The sequence below is a fragment of the Diuraphis noxia genome, unplaced genomic scaffold (assembly GCF_037042655.1).
Source record: "Diuraphis noxia isolate RWA-SAM2 unplaced genomic scaffold, SU_Dnox_SAM2 contig0004, whole genome shotgun sequence".
NCBI classification, from domain to species: Eukaryota; Metazoa; Arthropoda; class Insecta; order Hemiptera; family Aphididae; genus Diuraphis; species Diuraphis noxia.
Window position 1 is genome coordinate 66,416,344 of NW_028301714.1, and position 21,155 is coordinate 66,437,498.

The 21,155-nt window shown below is 26.9% G+C and overlaps 1 protein-coding gene across 3 annotated transcripts; it reads right to left on the reverse strand.

Moving 5' to 3' along the window:
- Positions 1 to 15: 15 nt before the first annotated feature.
- Moe (moesin) lies at positions 16 to 20,865 on the reverse strand. 3 transcript variants are annotated; one of them, XM_015522324.2, is made up of 11 exons: positions 20,724 to 20,865; positions 19,783 to 19,838; positions 12,010 to 12,189; positions 4,159 to 4,281; positions 2,344 to 2,495; positions 2,053 to 2,283; positions 1,735 to 1,995; positions 1,549 to 1,675; positions 1,249 to 1,479; positions 716 to 946; positions 16 to 649 (listed from the first exon to the last, which is right to left on the reverse strand). In XM_015522324.2, the coding sequence occupies exons 2-11, from the start codon at positions 19,792 to 19,794 to the stop codon at positions 485 to 487; spliced, it is 1,713 nt and encodes a 570-aa protein (XP_015377810.1). In that variant the 5' UTR covers positions 19,795 to 19,838; positions 20,724 to 20,865; the 3' UTR covers positions 16 to 484. The 3 variants fall into 3 exon arrangements, with proteins under 3 accessions (XP_015377810.1, XP_089082327.1, XP_015377803.1); XM_089226201.1 differs by lacking the exon at positions 20,724 to 20,865 and adding an exon at positions 20,190 to 20,210; XM_015522317.2 differs by lacking the exons at positions 19,783 to 19,838; positions 20,724 to 20,865 and adding an exon at positions 12,633 to 12,997.
- Positions 20,866 to 21,155: the final 290 nt, after the last annotated feature.

The following is a 21,155-nucleotide window of genomic DNA, read 5'->3' on the forward strand; positions in this document are numbered from 1 at the left end:
GATAATAAAATAATGTTAGGCTTTAAATATTGTTCGTGTTTTTATTTAAGACAAAGATATTGAGCAGAAAGAATAAAGTGCCCACTCCCTTTGTTTTTGGAATGTGAAAGGAGTGATAAATAATTAGTAATATGATGTCCTGCTTGAGTGCATGATTACATTTTACTGGGCACATAAATATAATTTTATTATAAGCAACTATTATGCTAAACAATAAAATCATACTTCAATAAATAAAGGTACTTAAAATTTAAGGAAATAATAAATTTGATAAAAACTAACTAAATTAAAAAAAAAATTTTACATAACTTGTTCAACCATTTTTGTTATTACAACCTTAATAAATAGTAATTTAATAATATTCATAATTACAGACCAAGATTTAAAATGATCTTGTAACTCTAGACACATAAATGATCTTGGACTTGCAGGCTTTTTATGCTTATACAAATTAAATAACTACCCTGTACAGTATGAGCATGGTTTACATGTTTTCAAACTGATCAACTCGGCGTTTTGTGTTTCCTTTTCTAATTTCACGCAAAGTCTTATATTTATCTCGTCCTTGGCGCACATTTTCACGATGAATTTTATCCATGGCAGTCTCCTTGGTATCATCTCGTGATTGAGCTAAGTCTTGTTTTAACATCTATAAATTCAAAAAATAAGAAAAATTACATCATATTTCAATTAAAAGTAATAATAATATTATTACTTTTAATTGATCTTGAAGTCTTTCATTGCGCTCAGCAAGGGTACGGCGTTCCTCAACTGGATCAACAATATCCATATCAGTGTCTAAATCTTGTGTTTCATGACCATTGACCATTTCATCATTATCCTCATTCTCATTTTCCGTAACATGATGATGCTTGGGGGTTGCAGCAGCAGCAAGTGCAGCAGCTGCAGCCTCTTCCTGTTTACGTCTTGCCTCTTCAACTTCCTCCTATTAAATAAAAAATTATTATCAATTAAATTAATGTATTGATTGTATTAGTTAATAAAAAGTTTAACTTAAAACATTTTAAATGAAGACTGTAATAGTGAAGTCTAGGATATTAAATTAAATTTTATACTGTATAACTAAAATTGAGCATCAAATTTGAACATAGTAATGTATTCAATATAAAATGAAATATTTATTTTAATTTTAATAAATTTACTATTTAGTTAGGTTGAATTTATACCACTTTAAATAATCAATTAAAAACAAATATATATATATATAATATATATTAATTTACTTACTTGTAAACGTCTTGTTTCTTCATCTTTAGTTTCAACTTCAGATTGAATACGCATTACTTCTTCTTGTTTAGCTTTGATCTCTTCTTCTAATTTAGCTCTTTCAGCTGCTTCCATGTTCTTTGATTCTTCTAAACGTTCCATCATTTTTTGAAGTTCGTTTTGTCTTTGCTCAAGTTCTTCTTTAGCCAGTTGAAGTTTATTCAATTGATCCTCCAGACGACGAATCATATCCTAATATTTAAAAAAAAATAATTAGGCTCATATACATTTAGAGTAATAAAATAATATAATATACAGTACTTGAGCACTCAGCAAATCTTGTTCACGTTTAGAAATTTCTGCTTGCATGACTTTTAAGCGTTCTTCATATTCTTGATGTTTTTTTTCAGCTTTTTCTCTGGCAGCTATTTCTAGTTGAAGTTTCTCTCTAAAATAGTTTTATCTTAAATGTAGGTTGTTACGTTATACAAAAATAATTTTAAATACCTTTGTTGTTGTTTGGCAAGTTTTTCTTCTCTAGCTTGGGCTTTCATTTGCTGTACATCAATAGTATCAGGTTTACGTCTCCTCATGTACAATTCATGATTCCCCATACAAAGAGCCAAAATACGCTTGTTAATACGAACACGTGGTGCAAAGAATACAAAGTCAGGAGCTTTCTTGTCAATAGGTTTTATGATAAACTTTCTATCATTAAATGAAATATTACGGATTTCAGACCAAGGAAAGCCAATCTTTGGAGTTAATCTAGAATAATAAATGTTTAAAAATAAAATAAAATTAAATCTTGATTAAGTTTCTTACTTATCATCCTTTTCATATATATTGAGACCTAGGGCATCAACACCCAAAAATAATTCAGTTCCTTTTTTGTTTAGAATGTCAAAGTAATTAACTCCATACATTTCAAGATCTTGGGCAATTTTCAAATATTCCATCATGGCATCTTCTCGCATCATGCCTCTATGTTCATGCCACCATGTAGTGATACTAGACTCCCACTCTTCACGTGTCATTTTGTGTTGATCCATAACACTAAAATTATGTTCATATTCAATTAAATGTATAACTATAAATTTACTATTAACAATTTACCGTTGTGGTAACAAACGATCGTTAGTAAGAAAACCAGGAGTGTGAGTGAGTTTGTTGAAATCACCATGCCTTGCTTGAACAGCATATGAAGCAAGTAATACAGATGTTTCTGATGGACAGTAAATTTCATCAGATAAAATGGCATTTTTCACCTGAGAAATAAGATAGATTTTTAAGATTAAAAATTACAAAAATAAATAAAAAACAAATTAATAGCATCTATCTTCAATAACACAAAAAAACTAATGACAGATAAATTTTCATTTTAAATATTGTTGAAGATTTTTATGAAAATGAACAATTAAAATTTTGTTTGAAGCAGATTCCCCAAGATGTGATTGGAGACATTCTTAAGTAAGCCGCGCATATGCAAAGCTGGTATAATACCATATCCAAACTTATTAAAAGAAAATGTATGTTGAGTAGTTAAATAAGTTTTATTTTGTTGAATTTAATATAAGAGAAAATATATAAGCCAATTTAAGATCAATAACGTAAGTATTCGGAGGCTTTCCTAATTTTTGACTTTTCAATTTCATAAGAGTTATGTCCAATTTTAATTTTAACTGTTTACGTAAAACTTGGTTTAAAATAAAAAAAAACTTTAAACAAAAACAACCGAACACAGACAAAGTTGTCTTATTTATGATAATATATTAATTTACTTGTAGGTAATATTATTTTAAGAAATTTAAGTGAATTGTTGAACTTTTAAATCTGCTAGCTGATTGACAATTTCTGTTACGTAGTTAATACAAATGTTAAGTCAAAGAATATATTTTTGAATTTTAAAAATTACACTTAAAGATTGACATTAAGGCAATAATTTTTAACAATATAAGAAAAAGAGTATGATAATCATTAATTATAAATAGTATTTACAATCAATTTTATTATTATAGCAGATATACGGTAATATTGTCATTATTGGTGAAAACGAAGTGTTATGCACCCTACATTTTCTGATTATTTACCTAATAATTCCAAATAATAACTTAAATTTGAGCAGTGCGTGCATTTTCACTCAATGCACGCTTTATGATTGTACTTTCTTCTATTGTACATGACATGTATCAAATTATCATAGAACCAAAATATTAATTACTCTAAATTAATTAGTGTGCCAATTAATAATTATACATACCCAAATCTTTCAGGATTTTATTAATATTCCTAACCTAGCTGTTTTCTTATTTTTTAATTTATATTTAATTATCTTAATAATTAAATCATTAATAATATAATGTATTATTAAATGTATTCAAATTTAAAATTTAAAAATTATACGTGAGCATTTTGTTTTATATCTATACTGCATGAATTATTAGAAATAATATCTAAAAAACAAATATTTGTAGTATTTTCTAGAATTACCAATAACTACAAAAATATGTTCTTTGCAACTATACCTCATGAATCATAACTAAGGAGGTTATTTTTGCCAATTAAATAGTTTAACAAAAAAATGTATAATCTTATCTATACATTTCACAAATAGTCATAAATTACATTTCAATTTTTTTAATATTTGATCATAATTGTTCAAAGCAAATAATATCGTTATTATAGTTTAAATAAATACAATAATTAATAGAGCTTTTAACAGAACAATTATTATTATTATTATTTTCGGAAAAAGTGAGTTAGTTGAATTACATATGGAATATAATTATTACTCATTACTTCATTAGTATGATAAGCACTAATAAACTTTAAGAATTATCTAGTATTTTACTTGGTTAATTTGATATTTCTATAATTATTTATTTTATGCTAGTGTTATTCATAAGGGGTACTATCTATCTAAAATATTACCTGTAGATAAAATAATCTCAAAGTAATATCTTGTATAAGTTCTTCTGCGACATCTTCAGGATAGAATTTGGCTCGGAACTTGAATTGAAGTGGGTTTTCCTTCTTAACATCTTGGCTCATGACCTTAAGATATAAAATAATTAATTAATAAAGTATAATGTATTTGATTAACAGTAATATAATGTGCAAATTCAAATTATAAATCACGATTAAATGGCTCGATAACTTATCAGTTAAAAATAATACATGCTACGAAAATCAATGGCAATAATTATTAAAAGATAGTTATACTTTATACCACATAATATTATATAACTAATTTCTATTATTGTTAGAGGTACACAAAATAAAAATTTCAAGAAAATTGAACGGCAATTCAATTTTATCTATATAAATATGGTTAATTACTTAAATTGTAATATATCAACATAAAAAATTAAATTACTGCAAAATATTACAAATCTTTTGAGGAATTAGGAAAGATCTTTCGCGGCATAATTAATACTATTATAAAAAGAAGCCTTAAATAAATACGCCATAGAATGTGAATACGCAAAACGCAATATAGAATAATTTACTATCTTGTTACTCCGATGATCCCTAAATATAATATATCACAAATGGCCAATAAAGTAAATTCCAATAAAGAAAAATGTATTAGTGAAGATTAATATTACAGTACGAATACTAATGTATAAATGTTCAGTAAATTACAAAAGTTCTAAAGAGCAAAAATATTTTTCGATATTATGTCATATCCATTTTGTTAAATGTTGAATAATGAAGAAATCTGTAGGTAATCCTCACAAAGTGTAATAACTAATAAGTAATTTAATAATACAAGAAAACGTAAAACATTGTACTTGTAGGTAAAAATAAAAATGTGTAATAAAAGAATGTAAAATTTCAAAAATATTTCCTGACTAATTTGTGATATATTTATATTTGTAATAATAAACAGAGTTCCTATACATCGTATTTTTGATTTTGATTTTGCAATATTCATTTTTTTTTTAGATAGTCATAAGCATAACACTACACGAATTTAATATACGGGTGTAACTAATAATAGTCAACAAATGTACTATATATACATCACCTGCTGATATTATTTAATTCTTAAGTGGACGCCACACCCACATTTGTTGTGCCACGATCTGTCTTAGATAGATAGTGTACAAGTCACAAATGCATATCATAGTAAATTTACGTTCAGTATTTCACGTTTAACTTCGTTAGCTATGAATTTAAAAATTATAAGTAATAAGTACTTACTATCAAACACATAATCTATGTTTGTACGTCGGTTTTTAAGATGTTTAAATTTTTAATTTTCAACATTATACATGCTTGAAACTTAATAAAAAAATTCAAGTATCGAGTTATCCGACCTACAAACCAAACACAACCGTAAAATTTGTAGTCTTGTGCCTAAATGTTATCTTAACGTATCTGTAAGACGAAGTCAACAAATGCTGGTGTGGCTTTTAATTTAAGTTGATTTTTTTTTTTTGAATATATATACTTTTTTACATTTTGATCAATTGTCTCATTTTATAGCCTTTTACTACAATGTATAAGACTAGTAAGTGAGTGATGAAATCTAGCCAAAATAAAAAAAACTATAATATTCACAGGATATAAAGAATGAAAAATCTACTATATAATAAAGAGAAAAACTTTAAAAATATGTATACTTAAAATTTCAAGATTTTTATAAGTTTTGAAAAACAGTATATCGCTTATTTGAAATTTAATAGGTACATCTTATCAATTTATATGCAACTATAATTGCTAAATATAAAAATGTCATGAATAATTATCTAATAGGCAATCATATGTCAGGAAAAATTTGTAAAACCTTCATCAAAAACCTAGCATTATTCAACTTTTGACCTTGAAAAAAATTTGTGCCATGAAATAGTGACGAGAATAAAAAAGTACGTTTTAAACATATACAAAACTCGAACGTGAATTTCTTAGGAAACATAACTGCTTTTCCAACACTTTGCTATGACTACAATTAAAATTAAGAAAATATAACGAAGGTCGAGATCGTGACCTCTACGGGTTCTACGTGAGGACAAAATATAATTTTATAATGCGTAACCAAGTAGAAAAACTATTAAGTAATTTCTTAGATTCATATATTTCACGGGTATTAATATTGTACATAATTATAATTACAATAGCTTATATTTGTATTACGATTAAAAGAAAATAGAACAGTCGACAAAATACACGCACGCAGCTATCATCATTAAAGTGAAATATATATTATCTCACCTGAATATGGTTCACAACCAGTTTTTCTAACCTCCGTTCATATGTATTATATTTTTAAACTAATTTATTAATACACACTTATAACATTTTAACTTTCACATAAATGTTGGTTAAACAAAGTAAATAATATAATTCTTAAACTTGAGACATTTTTTTTTTTAAATAAACCAATTATATTATTTATTTGTTGATTAAATAAGATAATTTATACAAAGCTTAAAACCTCGTGTTATAGTTTTTTGGATGGGAAAAATAAAAAAATATATTTTTACATATATTAGTTTATAACCGAAATAGTGAAATATATATTCATAAAACGGAAAGGCATGTGCTGATTTTATTCAATTGTTTATGTTAAGGTTTACTAATAATACAAATTACATAGGCACATAAGGAAACTAGGTACATAAATATAATATTCACAGTATAACACAAATAAATGTGTGATGGAAAACTATAAAAACAAATTAAATAATGTGGGTAAACTCATTATTATAATGTCAGCAATTGTATAGTGAAGGACACTAACAATACAAACGGTCAGTTAGAAAATTAGAATGACTGTAGGGATACAAAAAAAAAAATAACAGAATAATATTATAAATATGATTATAATACGTGAATGTGCGTGTATGGAAGCTAAAATCATGTACTGAATATATCTGATAGATCAAAAGAATACTTTTTATGCTTATCTAATATTACGTCGTGTTCAAGAATGAACGATACCTGTAACCAATATTTATGTCTTGGATCAAAATAATCAATGGATTCTTCAACAAGTGATTTCCTGTTCCATAAATTCCATATTTTTTTGCAAATATTTTCAGGCTGCGCATGTAAAGTAAGATGGTATATAAAAAATTTCTAACATTTGCATAAATACAAGAACGAATAAAAGTAACGCATGATTAAAACTAACAACACAACTAATAGCAATGTACTTGTTTGATATTTTTCTCAAATAACTTATAACATTGTCATCAATTTTAAGATACTCGCACCATCATGCTTTTCTTAGTTGGTAGTCCTTATTATAATTATCTATTACCAATAATAACGTATTTAAAAATAGAATAATTATGTACAAAAAATCATACATACAACAATTAGGAACTCGACATAAAATATTTCAAACGTATTCATTACTGAAACTTATATTTTGTTCAAAATGATATACAATCGGTATCAGCTGTTAACACAATAAAAATATAGGCTAAAAGTAGAAAATCATGTATAATAAAATGTTGATGTAAGAAGCCACCCAGTGATGACAATTTAAATTTGATGAGTTTGAATGCACATGTCAACCAAATAAGATATCTGGACACCACTTACGTTATAGTCGCCTTGAAGGATGGATGCTTATAAAATTTATAGTAAAATCGAAAAAAAACTAATTTAATTAATTAATTTTTGGACAAATTATTATATTCATACCATTTCATATTATTAAATTGTGTAAGTTAAAAAGGCTAAGATGTTAAAAGGAAGTCACTCATATTTTCTCAGTTTAAACTTTAAACCCTGATGCATAATAAATTGACCTATTCCCTTACTTGAAAATAATAATGGTTAAGCAAATTATGAACATTTTTAAATTTTAATATCGTAAAAACATAAAACATCAAAACGTTATTCACTGAATATTTATTCTACTGAAATAGCAAATTTGCTATGTCCTAAGTTAGTAAAACGGACTATTTGAACACATGCTGGTGTAAGAAAACACAATACCTAAATAATTTTGTAGTTTACACGTTTAATAGCGTGTGTAGTGGGGCTGATGCGGGATATATCCCCCCAATGGGTTTTTTTTAAGCTTCAAATATGACTGAATTTTAGATCTCTTTTATTTTTTGTATAATAATAAATATTGAAAAAATTTAAAAATACATTTTTATTTATGACATCCCCTCATACCAAATTCCTAGGCACGCCAATGTATATACTATATACTACTATATAGAGTATTAAATTATTAAGGTATTATTAATTATTATTATTATTAATAATACCATTAAGGTATTATTTAGTATTAAGGTTATTAATTATTACAAATAATTAAAATTTAAAAAGTAAAAACTTTCTTAAAAATCATATTATTAAAATAATAAAAGTCAGATGATGTTAGTCTTTTTCAGTTTTAAGAGGACGCCACACCGGCGTGTGTTGTCTTCGTCTTTCAAGAATTAAAGGTAACATTATTATCTAGGTTTTCGCAGAGGCTTTTTATTATATTTCAATTTTGAAGCAACTTATGAGTATTTTTAAAACTGTGAATCGCTTGTATATCTTAAAATACTCATAACTCGCTTCAAAATTGAAATATAATAAAAAGCCTCTGTGAAAACCTAGGTAATAATGTTACCTTTAATTCTTATAAGAGGTCAATTTACTCTAAGTTGTAAACTAACGGAGCTAAATTGGAACTGCTGAACATAAAATTTGCCTGTTACGCACTTGAAAGACGAAGACAACACATGCGGGTGTGGCGTCCTCTTAAAATACCAGAGACTATGAAATCACTAATTAAAATGAGTGAAACACGGAGTTTTTTAATTTATTTTTCGGTTGTATGGAAGTGGAAAAATGTTTCCTATGTTATCTTATGAGTTACGCAAAATGTTTACGACACATAAAACTTTTAGACTTTAGTACGATTTTAATAATTATTATGAATGCCAAATGAAATTGACGATAGGCTAAATTGCAAAATAGCAAAAATTCTATTATTTTAGAAACATTTTGAAACATGGACAAATTAAAAAATAATAATTTTATTAAGATTTTAACTTAAGTTTCAAATTTAATTTGTCATCATTTTTTATTCAAAAATCATATTAGCACAACACAGTTAAAAAAATGCTCTGGAGAACCCAGATAAAAACTTTCAAATAAATTTTGTCAAGATAATTACTTCCTACTATTTAAAATTAAAAATTACATTTTTATCATTTAGGATAAATAAGTAAATATAGATAATTATCAATTTGAAAAGCATAAATCGTTGCAATTGAACCACTATTTTGTTTTCGTTATTAATACTTTAAGTACCCATAAAAAAATATGAGTAAAGATTTAAAAAAATCTATTGAATAGTTATGAGTAATGACTAATGAATATAATATGAGTAACCTTGCGAGTATTAACAAATTTCATGTCTTATTTTAAATACTACATATAGGTTCTACTAAAAGGAATTTAAAAATAACCAGTCTCAAAGTTGAAAATATTTACTAACGATCGTAAGAAATTAATGTTAGTTAATAATAGTAAAATAATCAAAAAAGATAAATCATAAGTAAAAATATCATGATTAAGATACACGACTAAAAAATCCTAACAAGTTTTTTTTAATAAAATATATAAATACGATATATTCAAAACAACGAAATTTTTTTTTATTTTTTCTCTATTTCAATTGAATAGTGAATTTATAAAAATTTTGATTTCTTTACTCGATAAACTATTCAAATCTATTTTACTTAAGTTAAATTCTGGAACCATATTTTGTGATTGGTCAAATCCAATAATAACACAGACTGGAAGAAATTCTCCGGGATACCGGGACACGAATTCCTTAACAGGCAATGCCCTGGAAATTCTTGGACGAACGTACGAATGTCCTCCTTACCCTAAACAGTAGTAGTTATAGAATCTTTCAAAAAACTTTCAAATAAAACTAATTTATTATTTTAAAATGATTAATAATATGATATGATTATTATGAAGTACATTTTTGAACATAAATCAAATGATTATTTTAGTAACTTAATATACACGATATAGCCATTTAGGTAAAGAATTATAGTAGATAACATTAATTAATCACAAAATTGTTGTTAAAGGGCATATTCTGCGTTTATCCTGTTATACTTATATACAGACTAAATCATACGTTTCCATGCTTTTATCCCTGTTTACGATTGTATATCGTTATTTTTATGAACGTGTAGTTCATACTGATGGGCAGTGACGGCATAATACCACACGCGATTTTGCTGGCACTTAGTGACCTTGACACAATGATGTATCTTCGTTTTAGAAAGTAGTATATGGTATGTCCGCCAGACAAGGACAAATATTGAAACGCTCAGACACTTGGTAATTCTATAAATGCCTGAGAAATGCTATTGGAATAATTTATCAAACATATATTCCAATAAGTCTTCCCCACTTTATGTTGATTAAAAGATTTGAAAAATGTGCAATTAAAATTTATCTTATGCATAAGAGTATCTACCTAAAAAGTTATAATTATATCTACACTTATGAATTTGCATCGAAAAAAAGTATCTAAAAGAAAAAATGCACATAAGGTAGGTTAGTTTTAGTAGTGTATATAGAAACCATGTTGACAATAATTCAAAGAGAAATCGGTATTTAGTCATCATTTATAATGGATACATCCGGTTTAACCGGGCTTTTTAATTAATATCGAAAGTCATGGAGATTGAATATAGGGGAAAAATAAAAATCAAACATCCATTAAAGGTAATATTTCTATTAAATACCCGTAACGAGGCTAAAAGCATATAAAATTATTATTTGGCAACAATTAAAAAATCATGCATTTCCAAGTTTCCAATTATTTATGCAAAAATATTTAGATAATAATTAAACGGTTGGTAGTGAAATTTGATTGTCCACCTCTTATAATCTCCAATACAACCATAGTAATTAATACACATTTTCTTGAAGTATAAATGAGTACAATTTAAAAAAGAAAACCATTTTTTTAGATTGTTGTAACTTACTAACAATGAATATACATCTGTCTTAAAATATAAATTACGAAAATGTATACAGGTATGCTAGTATTGTCTTATAATGTATTGAAAATAAATATCATAGAAAAACATAAAAAAGCTTGAATTCAAATTCGTGGTACTGAAAAGGAAAAACTTTCAAAAAGTCTCATTATCAAACTTCTTTTATAACATTAACAATAAAAAGAAAAACCATTTTTTAGTTTGTATTTATAAATTTATAATCATTATCAGAACACCTGTTGAATCTTTCGCCAGTACAAGATAAATGTGAGTAGGTAGTGTAATAAGAATCAACAAGTCGCTATACTTCACAAACGATATATTATGATGAGTTACCGCTTGACAATATTAGTACTTCATAAAATGTGTTCCAAAAACAATTTCAAAAGTACATTATCTAAATTATTAAGTGTTGTTTGTACAGTGATTAACGGAGATGTTTGTTTTTACAAGTCTACAAACTATTCATAGATTTGCATAACCTAATTGTTCGAAGACATTAAACTGTGACTTTGGCACTAACGCATTAGTCACATGTACTGTAAGAGTTTTCGAGAATGCTATAGACAGTTTTTATGAAGCGATTCGATCACAAATACACAAGAAAATACTCGACAAAAAACCCATAATATATTACCTACGGTTTGCCCCAAGGTCGTACGGTTTCAAATATACCCCTTCGTTTCGATGTGAAATTCATCATCTTAGGTTTTACAATAATAATATATAAATTGATGCTGAATCTATATTGTATTCTAAGAAAGAAAAAAAACAAAATACCAACTGATACCTTTTTATACAGTTTGATCCAGGTCATATCGCCTTTGTTGTCAGTGTACTGCAGGCCGAAAAACCATACCTCCCTCAAGCCTATGGTTTTTACTACCTGATCGAATAGCTGTTTGCCGGTGGTAGTTTGCTGGATAGCAAACTCCAACTCAGCGTCCATTGTGGTCACCCTCACGTTCATCTGAAACACGCAATGGTAGAAAAATGTATAATCTAGATCACAAAGATATCCACCCTGCCGTTTCCACGGTTCAAGCCGTAACAAATAACGTTACAAAAATGTTATACATGTGTATGTTTGTTTTATTGTTTTGTTTTGGAATCTCATAAATTGGCGGGAAACAAGTAGAACAAAACCAGTTGGCCTATACACATGCAGGCTTTTAAAATGTTCCCGTTGATCGGTAATTTAATAATAATGTTGCCTGTTACGAATTACCAACGCGGGGGGTTGGAATTTTCACTAATTTGTATTTAATTGTTAAATTTAAAAAAAAAAATTGTAAGTTACTGCAACGGTTAGGTATGAATTTAAAAAATAAATAGGTACTATCGTAAATATTCAGACACAAATAGTTTCGGATGATACACATAATATGTTCGTTTTACGTCTCAAGGACTTACAGTTTTTCCGGACACCATCTTGTCGCGGTAGTTCTGAAAACACGATGCAGTAAGGACGGCAGCAACAACAAGCGTTGACGACTAGTGGATCGCACAATCACGTGAAAACGATGTAATTGGGATGCACACGCACCAACTTGAAAAACACTTGAGTACCGCGCACACGTCTAGCTGGCCGAAAGAAATTTGTTTTAATAATATCCGTTGCACATATTTTGTTACGCGCCGGCGATGAGAACGGATAAGCAGGTGCTAGTACACTACTACTGAGCACTGAACATTGGCTAGCGAATTGGTGAGTAACGAGAGTGACTGTAAACAGTGTAAACTGTAGTGCGTCTGAGGCCTGAACACTGAACAGTGAGCGCCGGCAGGGAGACGAACCGATTTACCCGCCGCTGCGACGGGCTAGGTTTTGACGAGTAAATAAACGGCGGAGAACAGGGCGTGGCCAAGTGATGGAAGCGAAAGAGGTAGGGGGAACATACGACCAGCAACCGGTTATAGGAAGCGACAACGCCGTTGCCGGCTGGCACTGAACCGCCACCTGGTTTCGGGCCAAGGTGCGTGTCGGCTGTCGCATTATATTAGCAACTAGTGACGGCGCGCGGCGATGCTTAGACCATTGATATCCATACCGTAAAAACTACTTTACGAAACCCTCAATGACGGTTTAAACGATATACGTTTTTTCTTCCTTCGTATTAACGATCGAGATACTTGGAATTTTTTACCAAGCCATTCATAATCAAAAGTTTACGTCATAGATAAGGTGATACGTGACGATCCACTTACTTGTTTGGATAATCCCCCTTCCACCATCCAACTATCCAACACTAACTAGTACAACACACACATTCTATAGGGTTGTACTACTTAATGTTTCATAATATGTAAATGTAATCGACGGAATTGTAGAAAAAAAATTATTCTAAAGGTGATTTAACTGCTAAGTCCTGCATAGTGGTTAATATAAGTTATAAGTTATAACGAACGAAATGCTATACAATATACATTCAAAGTCATTAGTTGTAACACAAGAAAAACCCTCAAAAATTAAAATTAAACGCAAGAGAAATTAAATTTTTTTTTTTTTTTTTATTATTAAACAACTAACCGCGGCGTGTATGGCCATTGGATGTAACAGTACATTATCTATTAGTATTAAATATTTACAAGGCGCATTCGTAAAAGATGTGCAAAGATAGGTCAAAGATAATTGAAACACATTTATTTTAATTTATAATGCAGCTTAAATATTTTTTCTTAGCATATTTAATAATGTTTCGATTAGTTAAATAAATATGTTTTTATATTGCTTGTTTATTAGTAGGACTTGGATTTAAAACCACTAAAAAATACTTAAACTTACACAATTACACTTTATTTTGAATTGAAAAATCTTAAAACATTATACGGTCTTGAAAAAAAAGTTGTTTAATAATAAATTATGTTTAATTGTATTATTATATATTATTTATACCTAATAATTGTAAAATAATCTTTCTGATAAATTAAAAATATCAGCCGTTATTTAGCAGTTTATGAAAACAAAAATCAATAATTTAAGATTTGTTTTTTACTATGACATAAAATTATATCTTAAAAAATGCATTGTATGATTAAATGTTCAGAGAAGTTTTCAAGTTTTAAATTTCTAAGATTATAAACAAATAACACCAACATCCTAGTCAGTATCTGTAGATATTATCGTACTTGTCTTTTATATTTTATTTACGAAAGTCACGATTCTCTTAACACTTATACAAAATACAAGACAATGTTAGCTGTAATAGTTTGATAACAATAACTAAAAAAACTTGAATATTATGTACTTATAAACCTTAAAAAGTAAAATATGTATATAAAATAAAAAATATTTCGATTCTTAAATCACGAGAAAATTTTTTTCCTATTAGGCTATTAAGTTAGTTTGCATTAATTATACAAAAATATATAAATTCTATAACATTTGAGTTAATTTCCTAAATTTAAAATTCAAAACAAATATGGAATAACACAATTAATATGATATTTGTAGTCATTTATGAAGTGTATAAACAAAAATAAATGTTAGTCACTAAAGAAATATTACCAGTCTGTTCATACACATTTTAAAATAGGCTTATATTATGTGCACTTAACATTATGCAACGCGTTGTAATCTGGTTTTAAGCCCAGTTGAATTTATCTATGAATATGTTAGACTACATTTTCTATAAAAACTAAGTTGAAGACTATATAAAAAAAAAACGTAATAGCTAAATAATTAACATTGCAATGAAATGAAAAATGCAAAATAAAAATCAAGGCTATTAAACAACAAACTGCTATATTTAAAAAAAAAAAAAAACATTGTTTTAGAAAAATAAAAACTATAAAATAGGAACGATAAACTTAAAAATTACTATTTACTGTTCAAAGAATCTGTAAAATAGTAAATGTTTCAAAAATAATATAAAAATAACATAAATTTTATACACAAACGAACTCGCAATTATACTTGTTCGTTCAATAAAATATATTTAACCTATTACATAATATTAACATGTACCCATACATTTTAAACTTTTGAATGTCATATTATAATATGTTAATTTAACTATACGCCATACAAACTTTTAAAAGTTGTAAAACGTACAATAATTTTGTTCATAAATTACAATATAAATAATTAACACAACATAATATGGTAAATTTTTTATCGATTTTTAAATAGTTACGGTAAAGGTGAAAGCCCACTCTTGTGAAAATTAAAAAATAGATAATCATTCAAGTAAAAACTTTATACCACTAAGTGTCTATTAAAAGACGACAATTTATTTTTTCTATTTCAATTATGATGATACCAATGGTATATCTAAATAGTACTAAAAATGTAGTATGCATGCTTATATTAGTTAAGAAATATTATGTATATGAAATACTCAAGAGAAAAACAATGCATGTCACAGAGATAACAATGAATTCCTAGTTTTTAAGACTGCACACAAAATGCTGATTATCTCAAAGAAACTTGTTTTTAGAGCCAAGATACCTACAGCAAACAACAATAAAATGTGTCCATGAATAAGTGACCTAACCTAACTAGCCTTTAAAGGGCGGGTATAACTTTTAATTCTTTTTTTATGGGCAACTCAACTTTTTTTTTAAATCCTACCACACATTTGCTGATTTATCATTAAAACTATTTAACTTTTTATCATATATTTTTTCAATTTAAAGCATTAATTTATAGTATCATCCTCCAATATTCACTATCAAATCAGAAATGAACGGTTAAATTTAAATAAGTAATAAAACAATTTGGCAAAAATTAGCATATTCAATAGGAAATTGTGTATCTATTTTAATAACGACGACGTATTAGGTGCTACAGTTTTAATTTTCATTATATTACTAAAAATGATTTGATTATTTAATTATTTTGCAAACTTCGATTTCTTTACTTCTTGAACATTTTTAATATATAGGATCACATAGATATCAGTATACTACTTGTATTATTTCGCTAACCAGTGCGCAACATAACAAATTTTCTTTAATAAGAACCAACTTTTTGCTTTTATACAATTATTACTTTAAACATTAGAATAAATTCACCTGTTATAAAACTGTATTTCTTTGTTAGTTATTTAATGATATTTTAATTTGTATGTGAGTTATGAGCGTGTAAATAATTACAATTTAAAAATGCTTATAATTTGTATACAAATTAAAATATCGTAAAAATACATACGTAGGGACACAGGTTGTTTTTAACAAAATTTAGAAATAGGTGAATTTATTCTAATATTACTAAATATAACACAGGGTTGGTTCTGCCAAAAATAAATTTGCTGTTGCGCGTGGGCCAGAGAAAGAAAATAAATGGTGTATTGACATCCTCTCAATTCTAAATATATGATAAATTTATAAGTGATAACTTAAAATTAAAAATTAAATAATTATATAACGACGGGGATAGTAATTTTAATTCGTTAACAATACGTAAAATATCAAACAAATATTATTTATATCTTAAAGCCTAATCGTATAGCCTAAAATTTAAAATATGAAATAAAAAAATTGATTAGTCTGGTAATAGATAATCTGGAGCAATTTCTAATAAAATATGTGATAATAATAATCATAAAAGGAAGGGGCAGTTTTATTACCTTAATTTGAGCTTTAAAGTATTAGGTGTAAAAATATATTTTTTAATGAGATTGATTATATATTTTACATCCAATTATCATCGATCATATTATGAGCACTGAGCAATAGTAAAACTGGGCATGTAAACTGTAAAGATTACTCGTCATATGACCATCTATTCTAGAATATCAATTGCATATTAGAAGATAACAGAAAAACATTTTGCTATGCATTATCTGTAATAATATTAATACCTTGAATAAGCAATATCACACAACGTAAACGAGATAGGAATTCACAGATAATAATTAATAGAAAATTTATTTAAAAACATTTTCAATATAATAAAACTGAAATGTTAAAGTTAATAGTATTTTAACATTATTTATAAATTGTTATTGTTTAGAAATCATATAACATAATATTTTTGAAGATTAATTTTTAACTGGTATTTAATTAAATAAAATTTGGCCGAGTTCAAAAGAATTCATACACAGTTATTTTTATTATCTTAAATGCCATCATGGATAAAATATTTTTAATTTTAAAATTAAAAAGAATTGATAAAAATCAATTTAGATATTCTATAATAATAATTTCTTAGAAATAAGCTATTTATAACATTATAACCAAACAATTTATAAAATTAAACATATTATTTATTTCCATACATTAAATTTTACAATCTCTAAATTTAGTTTTAGATTTTAAATAAAAGGTAAGATTTATTTTTATAACTATTAATTTAGCACGAACATTTTAAAATGATGGAAAACTATTAAATTATGAAGTATTATATTTTACGAGACTTATATTATCCATTTCCATACACATTTTATAACTATGAAACGCCAACATTTCTAAGAAACATAAATAGTTAAACATCAATTCAGCTCAATATATTAGAATTGAGTTTGTAAAATACAACCGACTACTTATTGTAATAATTAACAACTAATGAGTAATACAGTCGGTTGCTAAAACTCGAACCACCGATAACTCGAAAAACTTGACAGCTAGAATTTTTTTAACTCCCCTAGAAAATTATTCACCTATTAATTACTTAAATACCATGTCGAATAATACACATCCAAGCGAATTTTTATCACCATTCAACTTCAAGATATCGTGACTTAACTGTAATACTAACAAAGTAATAACGCTTCATTCGAATTTGTTAATTTGCTAGCCTTCGGATAACCGGAAAAAATGACCTAATAATATATTTTAATTTCACTTTCAATTACATTATTTTTTTATAATGTAAATTAGCATTAACATCAAATTACACTATTTAAAAATACATTGAATTTTATCTTTCATGTTCAACTAATATATATATATATATATATATAAATATATTTTCCATTTATAAACCGACAAAAAAGTTTATAAATAGCTTTAACTATGAAACGAACGTTTGAATACCGTTTTAGTCGAACCATTGTACACAATTATTACAATAATACTGTGTTACATATTACTAGTATAGGTTTACACAATTCGTTAATGTATTCTTCAAAATCACCTAGGTCCCAAGTCTTACTATAACAGTATAACATTGGATGTATTAGGTATGACAAGGGGGAATGCAGGAAGCAAGAGGATAGGAGCTGATTGTTGTATATGAGTAAGTAAAATATAGAATAACGTTGTGGTTACTATAAAAACATTTAAAACTATTGTTTAAATAATTGTAAATTGAGTAGGCCTTTACAATTCTTTTGTATTATAATAACACCTAATATAATATAATACTATGTGGGTTCTATTTTCTATTATTATTACACTATGAATATTAAAACCAAGATTTATTTGTATAAAAAATAACAAGAATATCAACAAAATATATGTGAATATTTAATAAAAGTATTAGATATCGTTAATAGATGTTTAATTATTACATGTTTCAGAAAATTAATTTGCAGATAATTTTATCTATTACTGCAATTATCAATTTATTTCCTGTAGTTAATAAAATTGAATAATAAATATTGTTTTGGGCTTGTGATACAAAGCAGTATATGAGGTGATTTTATTGGTATTCAAATGTTAAATCTTAATGACATACTTAATATTATTGTATAACCTAATAATAAATACTCCACCAGCTTAAAAACAATACAACAATAATCACTTAGTTTTACCACATTTTTGAAGTTATAATGATTTTAATAAATAATAACATTACTATCAGCATTGCATGTTGATTAAAAAATATTGTACAAATACATATTTTATACAAATTTTAAATTAGAAAGTTTAAACTAAATTTAAATGTACAAGTACATTACTATACTGAGCTCGAAATGAAAAAAAAAAATAGTTTTTTTCTCATCAAAAATAAGATATAATTTATTTTTGATATAGTTTAAGACAAGCAATTGATACATTTAAAGTAATTTAACTATAAGAAATATATAATTGCTATGATACCCATAAACAAAATAAATCTTTAAAGTAACATAAGATGATAAAACGGTATAATTTGTACACAATTCAATTTTTAATAATAATATGTCTATAGTTCATAAACTGTAAGACTGGTTAAATAACAAAAATGCATATTAAATAGAACCACAGCTCACCAGATGGTTACATATTATCTGTTGCCAACATAGAAGAGGTCTTGAAAATGTTTTTTTTAGAATATTTTTTATACACATCCTAAAAAATAGCCATGCATCTTACATAAGAGCTATCACAAATATATTATTTATTATTCATGTAAAATACAACCATTCTCAGTTATTAATTTAGGACAAACATATAATGAAACTTTACAAATATAATTTAATATTAAATCTAATTAGGTACTAAATATAAAATGTATTGGGTACCTAACATAATGCTTAAAATGAGTTATTTATTTCTATTTATACTATGTTCTATGACAACTTTATGTTATTGATAAAATTAAAAGTAATATGAAGTACATTTTTTTAAACCTCTTTATAATATTAATAGAAGCTAGTTATAATTATTAAAAAACAAAAAAAAAACATTGACTTACAGATTTTGGCATCTTGAATTGTTTGAAGTATTATGAGTATATGTTCAACATAAAATCTGCAAAAGTTCAAATATTTAGCATATGTGTTAAAGTATATTACTTAGTTATAAAAATGGCAATAGCGTAATACTCGTACAATATCTATGGGGTCAAAACAATTATTAAAATTAACTGACAAAAAAATATTTCCAGAAATTAATGTATCATAATGTAGATATTCCAAAACAATGTCTAGATTACAGTCTTAAAATCCCAACAATAATATGGATTACATAAAAGACCAATTTACTAATGGTTTAAAATCGATAAAAATATTTGAAACATTACACAAATATACTATGTACCTATCTAAAAAGTGGCAATTAAATGTATTTTTAAAAATGTAAAATGTGTGTTAAAAAACATACTTATTGAGTATACAATACACATAAATATAACATTCCGTAACAGATAATATTAATTAATTAATTATCAAACTTAAATTCCGTAGTACATTCAAAAATGCAACATGTAGGTACTGGCAGACAATTATGTAATCACTAATCAAGTGCCTTGCCTATAATCTATAATCTATAATATACTATGCCCATGTCCTACCTAGATTGTATAATAGTACATTGTACACTACACACTTCTATGTGATAATATTATAGTTCTTAGATTATAACCTCCTCTAACATTAATCACTTATCATCGTCGGGAAAATAAACAGATTTGGCGTATCGGTGGCGATGGGAGCGACGGGGACGGGCAATTTTCGGCGAATCGCCGGGGCAAGGAGCATTCTCCGAATCGGAAATTGAGAATCATCGTCGGCGTGACGAAGTGACTGCCGACTGGACGGGAAAGTGCCGAGAAACCGGAAGCGGATAAAATGTGCAATACAATATTAAAAAACAGTAAGCTCCAAATCTGTTATACATACGAAAATCTCTACTCACCCCGGTGGACGTCGTAGTCGTCTGACGATGATCGCAAAGCAATTCAAACGCCTCAATCCGGTGTCCCGTATGGTAAGCCGCGCGACGATATATGTGTCGTATGTGTCTCGACGCGGTATGATTCGTTTGAGTTTTATTTTTAATTTTTTTTTTCAGTTTTTTACGTTGAATTATTTTCAAAAATACATCACGCACGGAAATGGAAAAACGTAATCACGTCACGTTGACTGATGGTGTTGCGCGAATCAGCGAATGAACCCGGTTTGGATAATCACTACAGCTTGTGGCTACACTGGCGTACAACCCATGCCAGTGCTACCGTGGCCAGGGGACTAAACAAAACTCCACGGCAGGTCCTCGTGTTTTTCAGTTAGTATTTAATATTTTTTTTGTATATTTTATATAGTACGACGATATGAATATGGGAAATCA